The 18,780-nt window shown below is 53.4% G+C and overlaps 1 protein-coding gene across 2 annotated transcripts; it reads right to left on the bottom strand.

Annotated features, from left to right (window-relative positions):
* Positions 1–368: 368 nt before the first annotated feature.
* U2af2 (U2 small nuclear RNA auxiliary factor 2) lies at positions 369–17,288 on the bottom strand. Of its 2 annotated transcripts, none has more exons than XM_026381202.2 (12): positions 17,095–17,288; positions 13,233–13,368; positions 12,425–12,469; positions 12,011–12,114; positions 11,493–11,644; positions 10,130–10,246; positions 9,141–9,279; positions 5,522–5,601; positions 5,318–5,440; positions 4,961–5,047; positions 4,445–4,693; positions 369–1,128 (listed from the first exon to the last, which is right to left on the bottom strand). In XM_026381202.2, the coding sequence occupies exons 1-12, from the start codon at positions 17,141–17,143 to the stop codon at positions 994–996; spliced, it is 1,416 nt and encodes a 471-aa protein (XP_026236987.1). In that variant the 5' UTR covers positions 17,144–17,288; the 3' UTR covers positions 369–993. The 2 variants fall into 2 exon arrangements, with proteins under 2 accessions (XP_026236987.1, XP_026236986.1); XM_026381201.2 differs by having other exon boundaries at positions 4,949–5,047.
* Positions 17,289–18,780: the final 1,492 nt, after the last annotated feature.

An 18,780-nucleotide genomic window follows, 5' to 3' on the forward strand; every position in this document is an offset into this window, starting at 1 on the left:
AGGAGCCGACGGACCGGAAGCGGAAGTGATCACGCGCCCCGCCCTCTGCGCTACTCCCGGCTCCGGCAGCCCCCGCTTCCGCGACCAAAGCCTGCCCGGGCAGCATCATTTCCGGCACACGAACCCTCCAGGTTAGGCGCTCTTGCGCCACTTCCGCCCGTCACCGCCCCCTCCGCGAGGCCCCGCCAGGTCCTGGACCTGGCCACAACGCGCCCGAACCCCCTGGCGAGGCAGGAGCCCACGTGGGACCCCTACACCCTCCCACCCAGCCCGGGTATCGGGAGAGAGACCCACCCAAGGGCGAAATCCCCAGCCCGCACCCGCCGCGCAGGGCCGAAACACAGTGGACACAGATTAGCTCCATAAAGTAAAATACAACAAAATGTTTAATGAGCAAATTCGTCTTAGCAAATATGAAACTGCCACAGAGAGGAGGAGAGGGACAGGGGCCACGGGACTAGGGTGGGAGCGAGTCAGGGAAGGCCATAGAGAACCAACTACTTCAGAAACCAGGGAAACCAGGGCGGACCAGAGGACGGGAGCTGTGGTCCTGCAAAGGGAAGAGGGCAGGGCACCGAGGGCCGGACAACAAAATTCAAAATAGTTTGGCCATAAAATATAAACACGCTATGTTCCTACCATGGGGAAGGGGAGGAGAAAAGGGGTGTAAGGGAGGAAAGACTGTATTGGGAGGGGCCATGGGGGTCCTACCCGCCCTGCTGTGCGCCCGTCCCCATCCCAACCCCTTCCCTCTGTGTCTGTGTGGGTGCGTGTCTGTGTGGGCCTGTGTGTACTTCCCCAGTCCCTTCCCTGCCCTAACCTCCCAACCCCCCACCCCCCACCCTTAATTGCTGCCATTCCAGTTGCTGCCGGCTGTCAGGCTGTCATTCGGCTGTCACTCCTCTGCCCATCATCTTCAGAGGGGGGAAAGGGGGGGACAGGCGGGGAGAGAAGCCTCCAGCCAGCCCTGCCCCCACCCTCCCCAGGCCACCTCTACCAGAAGTCCCGGCGGTGGTAAGAGTCGGGGTCACAATATTTTGTGACAACCACTCTGTTGGCGAATTTGCGACCCGTCAGGCCCTGCATGGCTTTCTGGCAGTCAAATACAGAGGTGAACTCCACAAAGATCTGTGGGGAACAAGAGGCAGGTCTGTGAACAAGGCTGGCCTCCCAGTAACCTACCAACATCCATCCAAGCCGATGATTGATAACAGGCAGAAGGGAAAGAAAAAGGGCCTCTTCACAGCTTTCTGAAAAATTACACCTATAGGTGCAGTTTCATAAAACAAGGGAACACAGATCAGATACTTCACAGGCATGGAAAGAACAGAGGCATGCCTGAGAGTCACCTGAATCACGCAGGGCAGCTCGGAAGGTAAGCAAATGCCCAAAGAAGTCACTAACTCTGTCTACTCTGCACCAGCCACCTTGTGGAGAGCATCCAGAGCCACCGAGGGCCATGCTTTTTTCCCCAGATACGGGATGAAGTAAGGGAAGCCACAAGTTAGAATTCAAATCCAGGATGATAAAAACTTGAATTTACTTCTAATTGTGTTTCAACAACCAGTTTAGAGGAAATGGAGCATATAAAGAGCCTAAATTCTATACAACCAATGACCCTATTTCTTCAACACATAAAACAGCTTGACTTCAAAAGTGGGAGTGAGACATGGAGATAAAACTGATGAGAAACTTGGTAAGAGGGGATCTTGATTGAATCCTTAATTCAAAAAATATTTTTTAGACAGTAATAAATTTGAACATAGGTAGATACCAAGAAATGAATGTTTACTTTGTTATTGTAATGAGTATATTATGATTTTGTTAATCCCAACCCCACCCCGTACTGGAGCCTGAACCCAGATCTACCTACGACTGAGCTACCCAGGCTGGACTCAAACTTGTGATTCTACTGCCTCAGCCTCACGAGTAGCTAGGATTATAAGCATGTACCACACCAAACTAAAAAAAACATTTTAAGGTTATTTGGTTAGAGCATCGGTTCTCAATTAGGGGGAGACATGTCCCCAGGACATACTGAGCAATCTTCATATGTAGGAGTTGTCACAAAAAGGGAAGTAGCACTGCTGGCCATCTAGTAGGTACAGGCTGGGGATGTAGTTAAGCGCCTAGGATGCACAAAACACCCAAAGCAGAGCTAACTAGCCCGATATTGGCTGAGAAAAAGTTATTATCTCAGGCAAAAGACATCTAAACTATGTTTGAAATATTCAAACAAAACTGGGGCAGGAGGGATAAACTGAATGAAGAAAATGGCAAAAACTGGAAACCTGAAGACAGGTGGTGGGACAATATGATGATACTACATGTACTGTATATACTACCATATAAATAATACACCTCTACTGATCCCCTATGTACCAAAAGAAAAGATCCATAATATTAAGTTAGTATCATGAAGTTTAAGAACAGAAACAGTAAATAAAAACTGGTCAACTGATCCTAAAGGCCAGGGTCTCTTTATTCTTCCCACAAATATTTACTCGGCCCTTTTTTAAGCCAGGCTTCCACTGCAGTGCCAGACTGAACCAAATTGACCAACTGGCTTATCAAGGATTCCTGGAGAGGGGAGAGGCTGCCGCTGGCCCTCCTCACCTAGTCCCAGTTTCCATGAGCCCTCAATTGGAATACACATCTGTCCAGCTAACTGCTTCCTACCCATCTCTACTGGGGTGTCAGAAACCTCAAGGCTAGCTGTCCCAACACTGGCTGCTGAACCCTTACATACCAGCTCATCAACCTTCCTTCTCACCTGCCACTCCTAGCATCTCCTGGACCTCCTCCTTCCCTGTCCCAACATACCCAAACCAATCACCAAGGACTGGAAATTTAAAGGCTTAACTCTCCCTCAAACCCATCAATTTGCAGGTGTAATGGCTCAACCTGTTAATCCCAGCAGCTCTGAAGGCTGAGGCCCTGAGCAACTCAGACCCTGTCTCTATATAAAATACAAAAAAAGGGCTGGTGATGTGGCTCAGTGTTTAAGTGCCCCTGAGCTCTACCCAGTACCCCCCTACACAAAAAATTTAACTCAAACCCATCAGCTTCCCTCCACCCCCTGCAACTAGTCGGTCATAGGCTACTTAAGACTATACAGGTTGCACCAAATGGGTCATGGACCATTTTACTACTGTGGCAAACTGTGTTGGCTACCCTATCAGCAAATAATATCACGGCAATAGAATCTTAACAGAACCATGGCTCTTTATGCAGTCTTGTCACAGAAGGAAGTCACTGCATAGTACGTGACTACACCAGAACAGGCAATATCTTTCACACAGATTACTGCAGGAAACTCTTCCTCCATCACCCTACTCTTGTTGGATCCTCTCTACTTCACTTTCCAAACTTCAGTAGACATCACCAAAAACATGAACATTGCCTCTCTTCTTAAAAACCCACCACGCCCAGGAAAATCCCAAGCTTCTTCCATAATTTCATGAGTCCTCCCTGACAGTGCTGTAGAGCCAGACTCCTGACAATTGTAGTTCTTGCTCACTGCGACCTCAATGAACCTCAGTGAATCCCAAGGATTCCGCCACACTTCTATCCTTCAGGGCAGGGCAGATGCCTACTCAGTACCCATTATAATAGTCATCTCTACCTGCCAGGTTCCCAGCAGCTACCTTCCCATTTCACTCAAAACCACACCCCAGGGTCTACCAGGATCCACCTGCTCTTTGAGCTCATCTCCCACTGCTCTCCTTGGCTACACAGGCCTCCTCACTGTTCCCAAACATGTCCAGACGTCTCTCTGCTTGCTGTGCATTCTACCTACTGTGAGGGTACTGAACCTCACTGTTGTCTTCTTAATGCCACCTCTGGATCTCAATGACCCCTTCTACAAAGGGCATCTGGGCCACCCCATTTCCCACCCAACATGGCATACATTCCCTGACAACAGTGCCCAGGACTTCAGGTACTTGAGGGCAGGAGTTGTTCTGCTTAGACGAGAGTTTGGCATAAGAATTCCACTGACATACTGAATACATCAGTGAGTACAGTGACCTGGGGCACAGAGCAGGGGTGATATGACTGTGGGCTCTTAAGTCAGACTGCAGGGACCTGGACCTGGTTGTGTGGCATGTCACCTCTGTGCTTTGTCCCCTCCCATGAGAGTGCCCTAGTCTCAGAGCATCTGGCACACCAGAGGCACAGCATAATCGGGAGCTGGAATACCCTCACAGCCTTTCTCTCCATCTCATAGACAAGGCAAAACACAGCACCCAAACAAGGGAGATACAGAGCCAGGCTCCAGACCAAAGGTGCTTCCACAGAGCCCAAGTTCTCGGCCCCAACAGCTCATCTCCATCAGAGGGCCCTGATCCTCTGGGTCACCAGCATCTCCCCTGGCCAGGTCCAGAGGGATACTCGGTAAGGGTGCAGGGAAGGGAGGGCATAAGCTGAGCCAGGATGCTCTGACCTTTCCGCAGCCAGGCACCTCGACGCCATCCACAGGCCGGGGGATCTCGATGGACTTGACAAGCCCGTACTTGCTGCACTCATCTCGCACATCCTCCACAATCTCCTCGTACTCCTCATCATCCAGCAGCTCCTCTGGCAGCACCATGTTCATGAGGCACAGGACCTCAGTAGGGTGGCCGCCCATCTGTACCTGTGAGCTCATCAGGCCCGGCACCTGCAGCGTCACTGGTGTCTGATTGATGGTGCTCTGTGGGAGGAGGGGCAGGCAAGGTGTCACAGGGGATTCAGACCAGCCTCCCTCCACTCAAGGCCATGCCCTTCAGAAACCAACTCAGAGGAAGGACACTCCTCCGCCTGAACACATATATGCCTTACTCCCCAATACTGCTTCTGATGATCCCCCAAATCCCCTCCCGCTGAAGCTGGGCAGAGCTAAAGAGAACCTGTCCCCTACCAGCCCCTCCCACCCCCAGGGTCCCTCTAGCCAATGAAGATGACGTGCCGGGGGGCTCACCAGCGTGGCGTTCTTGGCTCCTACGCTTGCCCTTTGGACAAGCAGCTTTTTATCCCCCAGCTGCATCCCATTCAGCCCAGCAATGGCCTGCAGTCAGAAGGTGAGGGGTGGGAAGGTGCAGGAGATATGTGGGTCAGGGCCCAGGAGCCCAGCACCTCCCCACAAACCGGGGCATTGGTGGGCAGAGGGGAAAGCAAAGGGGATTGAGTTTGGAAGGAACCAAAATCAAAGGAAAGGCGCAGAGTCCCATTCAGGGCCCTAAGCTCCCACCCTATGCCCTGAGGAGGAGAGACCTCAGCTTGGAAACTGAGCAGGGCTGGGAAAGACAGAAGAAGCAAAACAGCTGCCAGGGCTCACCTGATCCGTGACGTTGATGTCCACGTACTCACAGAAGGCATAGCCCTTGGAGAGCCCTGTGGCACTGTCCTTGACCAGGTTGAAGGCCTTAAGAGGCCCAAACGATGTCAGTAGCTCTTTGACCTGCAGCAGGTCAAGAATCCATCAGGGCTCAAGTCAGGCCAGGAAAGGGGAAGAGGAGAGGGAAGGAAGCAAGGGGTTTACCTGGTCATCATTCAGGTAGTTAGGTAAGCCCCCAATGAATAGCTTGTGGGCAGAGTCAGGGACCACAGTGGACACAACTCCTAAGGAGAGAAAAGGATTTCAATTGCAGTAGGAGGTCATCTCCCAGATGACAAGATTGAGCCCTTCAGAGGCTTCACTTTGATAAAGATGGAAGTATCACTCTCATCTCCACCCCAGCCTGAGAAGGATACAAGCAAGGAAGCACAGCACTCCCCATGTGAGAACACAGGGTGTCTCCCAAACTGGTCCAGTCTCAGAGGAACCTCAAGCTAGCAGCATCCCCCGCCCCCAAAACAGCCTCCTGGCACCTAGACCCACATGCTGGCACACACATGCTGCTGTGTGACACCGAAAAGTCACCTTAACTCTGGACATACTGCTGGGACACACACCAAACCCCTCCTTCACTCCTCAGGTCCCACTGACAACTGCCCAGGAACATCCTCCCCATTACATCATTCAATCCTTTGTTTTCAGGGACCTATCCTCAGAAGAGTGGGTTGTCTCTGGGCCCCAGTTCATCTGTGACACCACAGAGGAAGCCTGCTCTCAGGCTGCTCAAGTAATCTGTGTCAGCTATTCCAACCTCAGTGGAAACTGCTGACTCAAGATGGGGTGCTATATTCAGGGTACATTAGGATTGAAATGTCACAGCCCATGGTCACACGAGCTAAGTGAATTCGACAGCCCTCAGTCCTGCCCTCGACTCTGCCCTGAACTCTGGACTCAGACAAGTGTTTGACCAATGTTTCAATATGGCTTCCAACACACTTGGCCAATTTTATCACTCCATTCTTAGAACTACCCTGTCAGACAAGAGCTGTAAGGCTCCAGCAGCCATCTACCCTGACCGCCCAGTTCAAAGCCTGGCCACATAGCCTCCCATTCCTTAGCAGTCCCCCACACCAACTACTAGTGGCCCATCCCACCTCCATCCTGATCTTAGGGAACATCAGAAAAGGCAGAAAATGAAAGGCCCCATAACTTGAGCCCCTGGGCCCCACCTACCCTCTGGGCTAATGTACTCTTTCTTTCTCTCCCTGCCCCTCCAGCACCCACAGAATTATAGGCACCAACCCAGCTGGCTCTGTCCCCTAGAGCTGGGCCCCAGCAGATTGAGGGAGACCACAGGGAACCCAGCTTGGATGTCACTATGACAAGCAGAAACATCCTGGAAGCAACAACACATTTAAATGCTGGCCACAAGCCAGGCATGGCCCAATCTCTTTCAATCTTAGTTCAATGTGTGCAAAAGCCCCGGCTACAATATAAAAATGAGTAAACTGAGTATGGGGCAAAGCCACAAAGGCAGGAAAAGGGTGGCCTCCAGGTCTGTCCACAGGCCAATTTATGGCCACACACACTCAGAAGCAGCCCCCTGCAGTTTTTTCTGATATGTTCTCCTTTCTGCCATCTATCCCATCCTTTCCCCCACATCCCTCCATGGTCGCTGTTCTTTTATTTTTGATTGCCCTAACCTCCCCCCACCTTCCCCACCGCTCCTCTCCCCTGCCCAGGGGAGTTCGGCAGGTGATCAACAAAGAGGGTCATGTGTCCCCAGGCTCCAAATCCAAGCTTAACGACTGTGCTGCACCTCGGGGAGACAGCAGTGAGGACAGGAGAGCTGGGCTCCCTGGGGTCCAGCGGTAGTTGCCAAGGGCCCAGCATCTTCAACTACAGAACGGGAGGACGCCAGTGCACACAGACAAGCACAATTGATGCTACTGCCAAAGGTGAGCTTAACCCTGGGTGAGCTGGGGCCCACTGTGGGAAGCTTCGCCTGGGCTGGACCATCTTGCACAGCATCCCTTCAGGTGATATCAAATACCCCTTCATCAAGGTGAGAAAGTTGTCTTCCAGTTTCCAACCTGTCTAATCAAGAGATCTGTTCATTTTATCAAATACTTTCTCTTCTTTAGTGTCTTTATAGAGTAATGTCCTTCTCTGCAGCACTAAAAGGGGAGATCAAAATACAAGCTATATCAGAAGGAAAGCTACACTGGAAAATACTTAGCCTACAGGCAGAATCACATTTCCTAACTCATCAGTCCAACCACAGGTAAGAACTGGACAAACAGGCCCCCCAAGGTGCACATCCCAGACAGACTAACGAGTGATCTCCCCAGTTTATATAGTAATGGCCACTTCTGAAAAAGCCTGCCACAAAGGAAGCATAATCAAAAGCAACTGTCCCCCTGCACACCTCTGCTTTCAGAAGAAGAGTAACAAGTATGTAGGAGGCAGTGCATAGAATGGCTGTTCATGGATCCCAGGGTCAAGCTGAGAGAGGGAGACAGAGAGAGTAAGTAGCAGCCCAAGACACTGGTTTCAGGACATTTGGCAGATTATCAATCACCCCTTGCCTCACTTCTGTCCTATGTAAAATGAGAGTCACATCTAATATAGGAGGAGTCAGCGAACTTTCAGAGTAAATAGCCATGAAAAAGGTATTTTTGATTTTGTAGTCCATTCAGCCTGTGCAACAATTATTCAGCTTGGCTACTAACAGCACATAAGCAATGCGCAACAGGACTCTGTGCCCATAAATCTTCATCTATAGAAACAGGGAGTGACCAGATGTGTCCCTCAAGTCTAAACTGATGACACTATACCGGACTGTTGTGAAGGTTTCAAGAAGAGCTGGACAGTGCATTTGTGCCAGTACCTGGCACACAGCAAGCACCAGCAGTTGGCGGGCTATTTACATAAGTAGAAATGAACTTAAGCACACTGAGTTCACTGGTGGAGGCCCAAGGGAGATGCTCTGTAGCTGTCTGGGAGAAGTACCCACACACAGTCACCAGGTGGTGCGCTTAGGTAGAGCTGTTTCTACAGTTGAGGATCAGCCAGCAGAACCCTACATTCTCAACATTCCAACATGCCTGAGACAGGCACCTCACTCACTGGGCTCCAGCAGCACTGGCCCCTCCCAGGATCAGAGTGCTTTCATACCCAAATGGGCCTCAAACAAGCTTCAATCCTCATTGATACCTACTGTCAATACAGGATGAGAGTGGCCCAAGGCCTCTACCTCCAAAGCCCATAAGCTTTCTAAAAAACTTCAGTGTGCCTACCTCAACAATCACGGATGTTAGGGTGCAATGGAACACAGGCACCCGATCACTTAGGTCCCATACACAAATATTTGCCAAGCCCTGGTTGTCTTTAACTACCTATCAGAAGTGAGACAAATCACAACTTGGTAAAAAATCCACAGCACAGATTCAAAGCAGAGAGTAGACAACAATAAATGAGTGAATACTGAGGTGTCAGACCCCACATGAGGAGCTTTACCGAAGTCTTCTGATGTGCACCACAGTGGCGTACACGAGCACTCGAGACCCTACAGTCAAGAGACCCTGGGGCAGAGACAAGTCATGGAACAGATTATAAGCCCTGTGCTTCCCAGAGCACCTCTGGTTTGGTCCTGACCTGCCACTTACAAGCTGTATGTCTGCAAGGAGCTCACAGCTCACAATCTGGGACCCAGAGACCACACTTGCCATGCTGCACATCCAAAGCAGCACACTACTTCCTGAGTAGCTCTAGCTACTCAGTGACGGGAAGGGTGGGCACAAAAACTGGGCTCCTTACTCACCAGGCACATAGACAGACGGATTCTCCGACATGCCAGGCAGTGGCTGGTAGTCATGAGGCCTACGGATCTTCAGTGACTGTCCCTGGAAGATGATGCCATCAAAGGCCATGGCCTGGGTAGTCTCATCCACTGAGCGGAACTGAAGGGAAGAGAAGGGGTGATAAGGGGCAGGGGTCAAGGACTAGACCAGGCCTCAGCCCCCAAGGCTCTGTGATAGGCTATGATTTTCTTTCTTTTCACTCATATGAGCAGACACCACTGTGCCGGCCCTGTGCTGGACAACAGAACATCCCTGGTCCTAGAGGCTCTCTCCCCCAAGTGCAGTCACCAACACCCAACACAGATGCAGAGGCAAACACATAGCTGCAAGTCTGATGTGAGTGAAGGGGAACAGAGTATTGAGAGGACAGAGTGGGGATGTTATATACATAAGGAAGTAAAGGCACTGCAGGCTGTTAAGTAGCACTTAAGCTAAAACCTGGAACTGTGGAGTTCAAAATGAACTGCAGCGAGGCCAATGTGGAGAGTCAGAGGCAGCACCCAGAAGCTTTCCCAGCAACCTGTTGTTGCTGCAATGCCTGGTTTTTGTAAGAATACTGGCCCACCCAAAATCAAAATTTAAAAACCAAGGTCCTCTACCAGACAGGTTGAGAAACAATGACAAAGAAAAGTGGTTAGAAACACGGTTAGCCAGGCAGGATGAACCACTTCAGCCCAGGCCCTGGTGGGGGCCTGGTAGGTCCTGGAAAAGGTCAGCATGGCCAGAGCAAAGTACGGCATCAAACTGGTCTGGAAGAGGTCTGCAGGCCTCCCAGGCCACATATAGAACAAGGTCAGGCAGAAGGAGGATGGGATTTGCCAGGGTTTTTTAGCTCACTCTGGCAACCAGAAGAGACGGCAGAGGGCCAGTGGTAATGGGCAGCACAGGGAAGCACAACATGCCAAGGGACCACACATTCCCCTCCCACCCCATCACTTGCCCAGCTCACCTCCAAAAAGGCAAAATTCTTGTCTTGGTTAATCTGCACAGCCAAGACCGGGTTGCCAGGGGCCTGGGTTAGCCCCCCCAGGCGCATCTGGGCGTTGAAGAAATCCATCATGGCCTCCTGCAGAGGGAATAGGAGACAGGGAGGGGCGGGGAGGGAGGTGGAGAGAGGAGGGGAAGGGTGAGAGAGGGAGACACAGAGGGGTTTGGGGTAAGGGGAGAGGGACAAGGGAAGGGAGAAGGGGAAGGGAGGGAATGGTGGAATATGGGTGGGGTGTAGAGGTCAATAGTAGGAACAAAAGCAGGAGAAAAATGAGAAAATAAAGAAAAAGAAGTAGCAAAAGGCAGTGAAGGACAAGAGATGGAAACAAACAGGGCAGTCAGGACAGGTGCAGGGGGAGAGCCCCAGGGGGCCCCCCAAACCAATCAAGAAAAAGGAAAATCATTCAAGAAAAAAAATGACAACAACAAGGAAAGGAAGAGAAAACAAACCGAAGGCAAGAAGAAGACAAGGAGGAACGCAGTGCAGACGAGACGACAGGGACGGCCAGAGAGCGGCAAGCAGGAAGAAGAGAGACCAGCACAGAGCAGGGAGGCGGAGTGCAGGGTGGGAGGGGGGCGGGAGGGGAGGAGAAAAGAGTGATGTGGAGGGACCTGGCCCTGGAGTCCGGGGGCTGGTTTATCAAATGTAGCAAAGTGCAGGTTGAGAAAGTCAGAATGGACCTTACTTGCCTTCGACGATGGTAGCAAACTTTTTGTTGCTACGAGGGATCTCAGCCCCACAATATTTCACTTTAAAGAGAAATGGAAACAACTCTTTGATCTCGGGATTCTCAGGGGGTGCCACGGGAAGGGGTGGGGGAGAGGGGCAGGGGAGAGGAGCGGTGGGGAAGGTGGGGGTAGGTCAGGGCAATCAAAAATAAAAGAACAGCGACCATGGGAGGGATGTGGGGGAAAGGATGGGATAGATGGCAGAAAGGAGAACGTGTCAGAAAAAACTGCAGGGGGCGTGCGTCTGAGTGTGTGTCCGAGTGTGTCCGAGTGTGTGTGTCCGAGTCTCCCTCTCTGTCTCTCTCCGAGGTACGAGGTATGATATATAGGTTAATCGTGTGTGCACGTGATCCCTGGGTTGCTGAAGGAGGTTCGGGGGAAGGGAGAGGGGAGAGGGGAAGAGGGAGGGAGGGAGGGGCCACCCCCAGCCCGGCCCCTGGCTGGCTCAACTCCATCGGTCCGTCTGGGAGGGGGCCGGGGGGTCTTGCAGGAACAGAGTCTGACCCGTGCAGGGTGTGGGGAGGGAATGGAGGGGAGGGGAGGAGAGGAACAGGGTGGGGGAACAGGGGAGAGGATGGGGCAGGGGAGGGCAGTACCTCAGTGATGCCAAAAGGGATGTTGCCCACGTAGAGGCGCCGGGCTTGTCTGGTCATCTGGCTCCCAACCACAGGCACTGGCGTTGGGGTCACTGCCAGACCATCAGGGGTCATGGTGGGGAGAAGGGCGGTAGCTGGAATCTGACCCGCAGCTTCAAGAGAGGGATGGAAACAAAGTAAAATTACATTAAGGCAACCTCCAACCTGAGCTCTGGGACCACCCAGCACTCTTAAACTCCCCCACCCCCAGGGTTTCCATTACCAGACCCCAAAACCCAATAATGGATGCTCCTTAGAAGCCATGTTTCCTAACAGCAACAGGGTGGAAGCCTCAACCCAACTCCGCTACAGGTACCTCAGATCATCTCCTCCTCCAGCAGAAGCCAGAAGCCCAGGGATGTGACCCTTCATCTGGTTTAACTCAACCCCCCAAAACACACACACAGAAAGACAAATGGAGACAATTGCCCCTCACCTCCATGCTTCACCCTCCAGAGCAGACCACCCAGGGGTCCTACCTTGCATGGCCTTGTACTGCATTGGGGTGATATGCTCAAAGCCAGGTGGTGGCACGTCCCAGTATTTACGAACCTTCTTCTTCTTCTCATGGCGGGGGGAACGACTGAGGGAGTGGAAGGGAGAGCGGGGCAGGGCAACCTCAGTCTGACCAAGAGTGGGCCTGCAGGCCCCACCCAGGAACCCCTCCCAGGCTCCCCCTCAATTCCCCACCACATAGGCTCAGCTCTCTCCAGGAGGGAGAGGATCCGGGTCAGGGCAGGGCCCGGGACTGGGGAGGGGCGCTGGTTTCAAGGCAGGCAGACTCTTCCCCAGTGCTTGGGCCAGGGTGGACACAGGCCAGGCAGGGTGCACAGGACATGAGGAAGGTGAAGGGAGTGGACTTCAGGGTGGAAGGGGCAGGAAGAGAAGCTCACATCAATCCACCGTGCTCCTCTTTAGCGCCTCTGGTCAAAGGTTTGCTGGGGGTGGGAGGGAAAGGTATGGGGAGGGGTGACTGGGGACCCTCGTCTTCCCCACATGCCACACCCCCCAAGAGCACTAAGCCCCAGGGCTGGGGCAGGGCCGAGGTGAAGAGTCAAAGCACACCCCCCTCGGCCCTGCCAGTCCACCTTCCCCAAGACACTCCCACTCCCAGGAAAGAGGAAGTAAGGGGAGAAAGGGGCCAAGGAAAACCACACTATGAAGATACTGAGATGGGAAGGCAGAAGAACCTCCACATACCCCACTCTCTCTCATCTAATAGAGGCAAAGAACACAGAGGACACCTGAGAAGAGCCCTTCAAATATAACTGACAGCCCTGAGCTTGAAATTAAGCCCAGGCTGTGAGTACTGTCCCACTCCAAGAACACCCTTATTCCTGGGAGACAAAGAAACAGAGACCAACCCTTTTGAAGACAGTCCCCAAAAGAAAAGGAAGAATAGGAAAGAACAATTTAGTCCCTCAGCATCAGGGACAGAGAGCAGCCTTTCAGAAACGGAGCCCTGACTCCAGACAAACAAACCACTGCACCCCCAACAATCCATCAATATCCCCAACACAGAACACAGAAGTAAACCTGAGAAGTGAGGAGAAAACTGAATTCAAAACAAACCAAGCAGCAGACAACTCCCCCAAGGCATAACAAAATGACCCAGACACACCCCTGATCAGATCACAGCCTGGGGCTGCAAACACCCCCATTCCCAAGCAGGCCCAGCCAGGGGTTCCTGAGCCCCAATACCTTCGTCGTCGCCGGTCCCGAGAGGCACTGCGCTGGTCCCGGTTGCGTCGGTCCCGGCTCCGGCTCCTGCGTTTGCGGTCCCGGCTCCGAGAGCGGCTGTGGCTGCGCTTCCGATGACGGTTCTCCTTGTCCCGTTCTGGACAGAGGTGAAAACAATGGGATGGGATAAGCAGAGGAAGGATGCAAGCCCAGCCCACCCTGCACGCTGGTGCTAATTCCCAAGCCCCAGGGAGGCCACCCCCAAAGGGAAGGGAGATAGCAGGCCTCCTGGGTCCACACACAAGTCCCCAAGGACTCTGAGCGGACCAGGGGGGGCAGGGCCTGAAAATGCCCCCGGGGTGTAAGATACCTGAGGATGCTCAAGAGGAGCTGAGGAGCCAGAGAAGACAGAGGAGGCTGGCTCCTGGTCCCCCTCGAGGGCTGAGGGGCCTGACCCCAGGGTCGTCCCTGAGAGGGGCAGGGCTAGAGGCTGGGGAATCAAGAGACCCAATGATGATTTCCTGAAGGAACCCAGCAATCCCTCAGGAAAGACCTCCGCAACCAACTGGCACCCACAGCCCCACCATCAGGCCCAGGGGCCAGATGCCAGGCAGGATAGGCTAACCCCAGGAAGGAAGGAAACTCAACTCCATCCCTTCCCAACCAGGTGAATAATGCAGGAGCACCCTCCCCCAGGGGAGGGGCCTCTTTCTGAATGTGCAGACTGAAGAGGAAAAAAGCCCCAGCAGGTGGAGAAAAGCCACCTATTCCAGACTGGAAGCCCAAACCACCCAACCCTCCCTGCCTCACACCCTCATAGCCACAAAGGAAGGTCTAGAGTGAGACCTGTGTCCCTGCCAGGACTCAATCTGCTTTCTCAGCTTCATCTGCCTCTGAGGTAGTGGCTAAAACTCAGCACAACCTTGCCAGCAATACCACAGAAAGCTCTGCTCCCGGCAGATCCTTCACCTTCTGAAGGAGGAAGAGGGCCCTTCAAGGTGGAGCAGGAGCACCACCACATACTCTTCCCTTAATTCACAGGCACCCTTGATATCTGCACGACAACCCCTCAAGCACAACAAAAGATGAACACATCAACAAACTCCTAGTTCACACCTATGCCTTGTGAGTGCTGTGCTCTGGGGGCAGCAGGAGGGAAAGGCAATGAGAAGAGCCTGTCAGGTTAGACTTCTGGGCCTTACAACCTGCCCATCTTAGGTGTCTTTCATCTAACACGTCTTTCCAATGTGATTAAACACAAACTCCTTGTAAATTCTTCTCAATTCCAGAACCACCAACGCTCAGGGGAAAAAGGGCACCCAGAAAGATTCCCTTTTGGTAACACTTGAGATGCTTCTTACACTCAGAATCCACACTACATAGTTTTACTCACTCTAACTCCACATTACTGCTTTGAAAAAACACTGGTGGAGATTTCACATAACAAATAAGGAAACTGAGGCCCAGGGAGATCATGACTTGTTCAAGAATTAACAGCTAGGAAATGATGAAACCTGCACCAGGCCATATTCCTTAATGAGCGCCAGGCACCAGTCCTCTCACAATTTTCTCTTCAGAAGCCAAAACTAAATTTAAGACTGGAATCAGGAGAGGAGAGAGTTGGGGACAGACCACCCCTGTGGAGTATTAGGGCAAACACAAAGGCACAATACTCAGCACAAGGTACAGTTCTGTGAGGCCCAAGAGCACTTCCTGCTGAAGTTCAGAAACAAAGAAATTCCCTGTACACCTAGGTAGCTGAAGGGCCCTGAAGCTCAGAGATGTTAGGAGGATAACCCACAAAGAAAAGAAGCACCGGCAGGGTAACACGTGCACAGAGCCTCCCCTAGGGCAAGAACTCTCCCCCACACTGATGCTGGACAGCTAAGAACAGAAAGGAAGCTTCTTCGTTTGCTCAAAATGCTGTGCTGTAGGAGGCTGTGGAACCTTGTGGGAGCAGGTCCACCAACCCAGAAGTGCCTAGGTCTCAGGCCCTGGAGTTCCTGCACCAGCAGGGACACCCCAGGAGAACGGATGTAGTCCATTTTCAACAGCCTCCAGCACCCTCTAAAGCAGCTCCACCTGGCAGTCCAAGAGAGTGAAATAGCTCTGCATAAAACAGTGCAACACAGTGTTTATAGTACCGAGAATTAACCCTGCCACTGAACTACACCCCCAACCAACAACCTAAAGAACTTCAGACACTTTGTTTTCTCTTAAGTTAAAGTCAAGTATAACACTACCCCGGTGTTACAAGGACTTGGCAGAATATTTGGAAAGCGTATTTCCCAGCCCTTCCCTAACCCTGATACCATGTCTATGTGAAGACATGCCTTTCTACTTCCTTCCTAAGAATGTAGACTTCACAATGATAAACACCACTTATTAAGTGCTTAACATGACCAGCCACATGCAGTGCACTTTACACATTACCCCATTTAAACTTAGCTCCTGACCACCTGGAACCCTGGAAAGTTTTTAAGCTTTTGAGCTTCAGTCTCCTTTCCACTATAAAAGAAGTAATTATTTTATCCTCGGAAGGCTGTTACAAGGATTCAGTTAGATAAACCATGCAAATTACCTGACACGTGGTAAGCTCTCAGAGTCTAATTCCAACTACCAACATCATTCTCATGAACCCTCTCAAATCTCAATGGCAAAATAGTGATGTCAATGTACAGATTAATAAAAGAAAAAACCCAAAGAGCAAAAGTATTCAAATCACATAGATACCAAACAACGAAGAAGGTATTCGGACTCATAAGCAGTACACCACCTAGACAGGACCAGAGTAGGCAGGGCACTCCCTAGGCACCTCTTCAAGCACTGTTTTCACTCCCGCATCAACTCCAGCTTGGGTTCCACGGAGAACTGAGTCACATTCAGTCCTCCAAACTCCAGCTAGGAACACAGCTCAGGCCTGAAGTCGCCAACCTCCCCTACGCCACGGTCCCTTCACTCACACCAAACTGGACACATGAGAAACCTGAGGACTATCCAAGGGCTCTGGGCCTTCTTGGAGTCCCTAACTCGAGCTCGGTGCTGCCAGCCTCTGCGAGGGGCCCGGCACCGGCCTGGCACTTCCCCACGAGCGCCCGCAGGGGCAGCGCCTCGGTTCTCTCGTCCGTCCAGAGATCATTTACAAGCCTGACGGTAGGCGTCCGGGTTTGGGCTCGGACAGGCGGGGGGTGTCTCGACTGAGGACAAGGGACACAAACGCTCCACAGATCGTGAACGTCGGGCCCGCAGAAGGCCCCGGACGCGCGGGGTGCACGTGCGAGGCACAAAGAGGGCAGACGCTTCCCGCTTCCGCGAGAAAACAGGTGTCCCACGTTTTCCGAGGCCCCAGCGCCCCGGGCACGGCGTTCCCAAGAAGCCGGGAAGGGACGAGAAAGGCCGCAGCCTGCAGAGGGGGCCGTCCACGTGAAGGAGGGAAGGGGGGCCCCCCGAGTCCCCGCCACCGCCATTTTGGAAACAAAGGGGGCGTGGAGTCACGGCCGAGAGCCTGGCCGGAAGCGGAAGTCCAAAGCAGCGGGTGAAAAGATGGGATTACAGGATTTAAAATCGTCTCCTATCCAAAGGGAAAAAGCGAACCTTCGCGTCTAAGACCTTGGCGCGCTGGCACCGCGTCCCCCGCGCAACCTCCGCCAGGACCACGTGGGACCAGAACGGCGCGGCGCGCATGCGCCACAAGCCGCGCCCGCTGCCCCTTCCCTTGCCGCGCGCGACGGAACACGGCGGTCACGTGAACGAGGCGCGCGCCGAAAGCGGGGGGGGCCCACGGCGCGGCCCTGAGGAGGGGGCCGCGAGGGGAAAATGGCGGGGGTCAAAGAGCGAAGCCTGAGACGGTCCCGCCACCGCCCTGCGACCCCGGCACCCTCACCTTGTTTATTCTCGTTGAGCTGCCGCTCGAACTCGTCGAAGTCCGACATGCTGAGGCGGCCGCGTAGGGCCCTGTGCAGCTCTCGCCTCGCCTTGCCGCCCGCCCGCTCTGGCCGCTTCGGCTACTTCCGCCGCTGGCTTCGGCTACTTCCGGCGCCGCCGGCGCTTCGTCGCCTACCTAATCAAGCCCCCAGCGCCCCGCCCCGGCTCCACCCCCTCGCCCCGCCCACCCACCCCCCCGCAAGCTGCCCCTCTCCACCAAGCCTGGCTCCGAAACGCGTCGGCTATTTCCGGACTGCAGATCAAAGGATAGGCTGGCAGCGGCTTCGGCCACTTCCGAAAACACCCGAAGCGACAGTTCTCCCGCTTCCTAGGTTTCGGTAACTTTTCGGAGATTAGGGTCTCAACATTCGGAGGTTTCCGTGGGTCTCGATTTCCTCAGCGCCCAGTCCCCTCTAAGAATTCGGCTTCTTCCAACAATTCAAACCGTCTCAGTTTTTGGCTTTGTCCGAAGATTCACCCCGATCTTTTTCGCCGACTCTGTCCAAGCCGTCGGTCACTTCCCACAATCCTAACCGTCCCAGACTTCGGCCCTTTCCGAAGGTTTCCGGCGCTCGCCCACAGGCCCCTACAGAGATTAAACTCGATTTCAAGCTTCGGCTCTTTCCGGAGGTTCTACTCGCTCGCTCCTCCCCTTCCGGAGAACTTCGGCTCCTTCCGACCGCTTCGGAAAGGTCTCACTCTCGGAAAACACCTTCGGCTTTTTCCGTCGTCACTTCGGCTCCTTCCGGCGTCGAGAATCGAAAAGGGGAAGGAGGACGGAGACGAGTAAAGGTCTGGGAAGGGATTGCAGAAAAGGGGGCGGGGTCCCGGCTCTCGGCACCTGGCTCTCCCTGTGGGGAGAGCAGAAGAAAAGAAAGCTCAACCTCAGGGGGGCTTTGAGTAGGAGCGCGAGACAAAAGCAGCCAGCCAGGTGAAAGGAGCGCGCGGCCGCTGCGGAGGTTGCCAGCGCGCCTTTCTGCGCCTGCGCACGGTGGCAGAGGCGGTGGGGGCGAGAAAGGCGTCTGCGCCTGCGTAGAAATCCGTCTGAGGTGAGATTTTTGGCTGCTCCGAAAGCGAGACGGGTTCCAAGGTCCACAGTGCGCATGCGCGAGGTTTTTACCCTCCCACTCCCAGAATAAAAGTGCTGAATTCCCGACCGTTAAGCTAGACATCCCTCTCCTCGATGCCTTAGCTGGCGCGTGAGCACCTCTCCGCCGAAGCGCGGGAGACAGTGGAAATGCCACTTCCGGGAGAAGGACCAATTCGCATGCTGCCCCCTGGCGGACTGGCAGCAGTATAAACCCACACATCCCGGTCCCCCAGGTGGCCGCTCCCACCGCACCTCTGCCCAGGTAGCCCAGGGGTCCGTGTTACGCCTATTTTCTGGAGCCTGATCCTGTTTCTTGAGCAACAGCTCCTGCCCTCCACTCCTACGTCTCCGGGGCTAATTACACCCTGTCCTCCCCAACCTCCTGGCTCCGCCTGGCCGTCCCCGTCTCCGTGGCAACGGTCGTCCCCCTCCTAAGAAGAGCTGGGCCCAGTTTATTCCAAATTTTTTACGTTTCTTTAATTTAAATTCTCTGAATAACTCTGACTCCGTGGAGTGCGGTGGCAGCCCTGGGGGAGCGGGCCGCCGCGGGTGGGG

The sequence above is a fragment of the Urocitellus parryii genome, chromosome 15, assembly GCF_045843805.1.
Source record: "Urocitellus parryii isolate mUroPar1 chromosome 15, mUroPar1.hap1, whole genome shotgun sequence".
Lineage (NCBI taxonomy): Eukaryota > Metazoa > Chordata > Mammalia > Rodentia > Sciuridae > Urocitellus > Urocitellus parryii.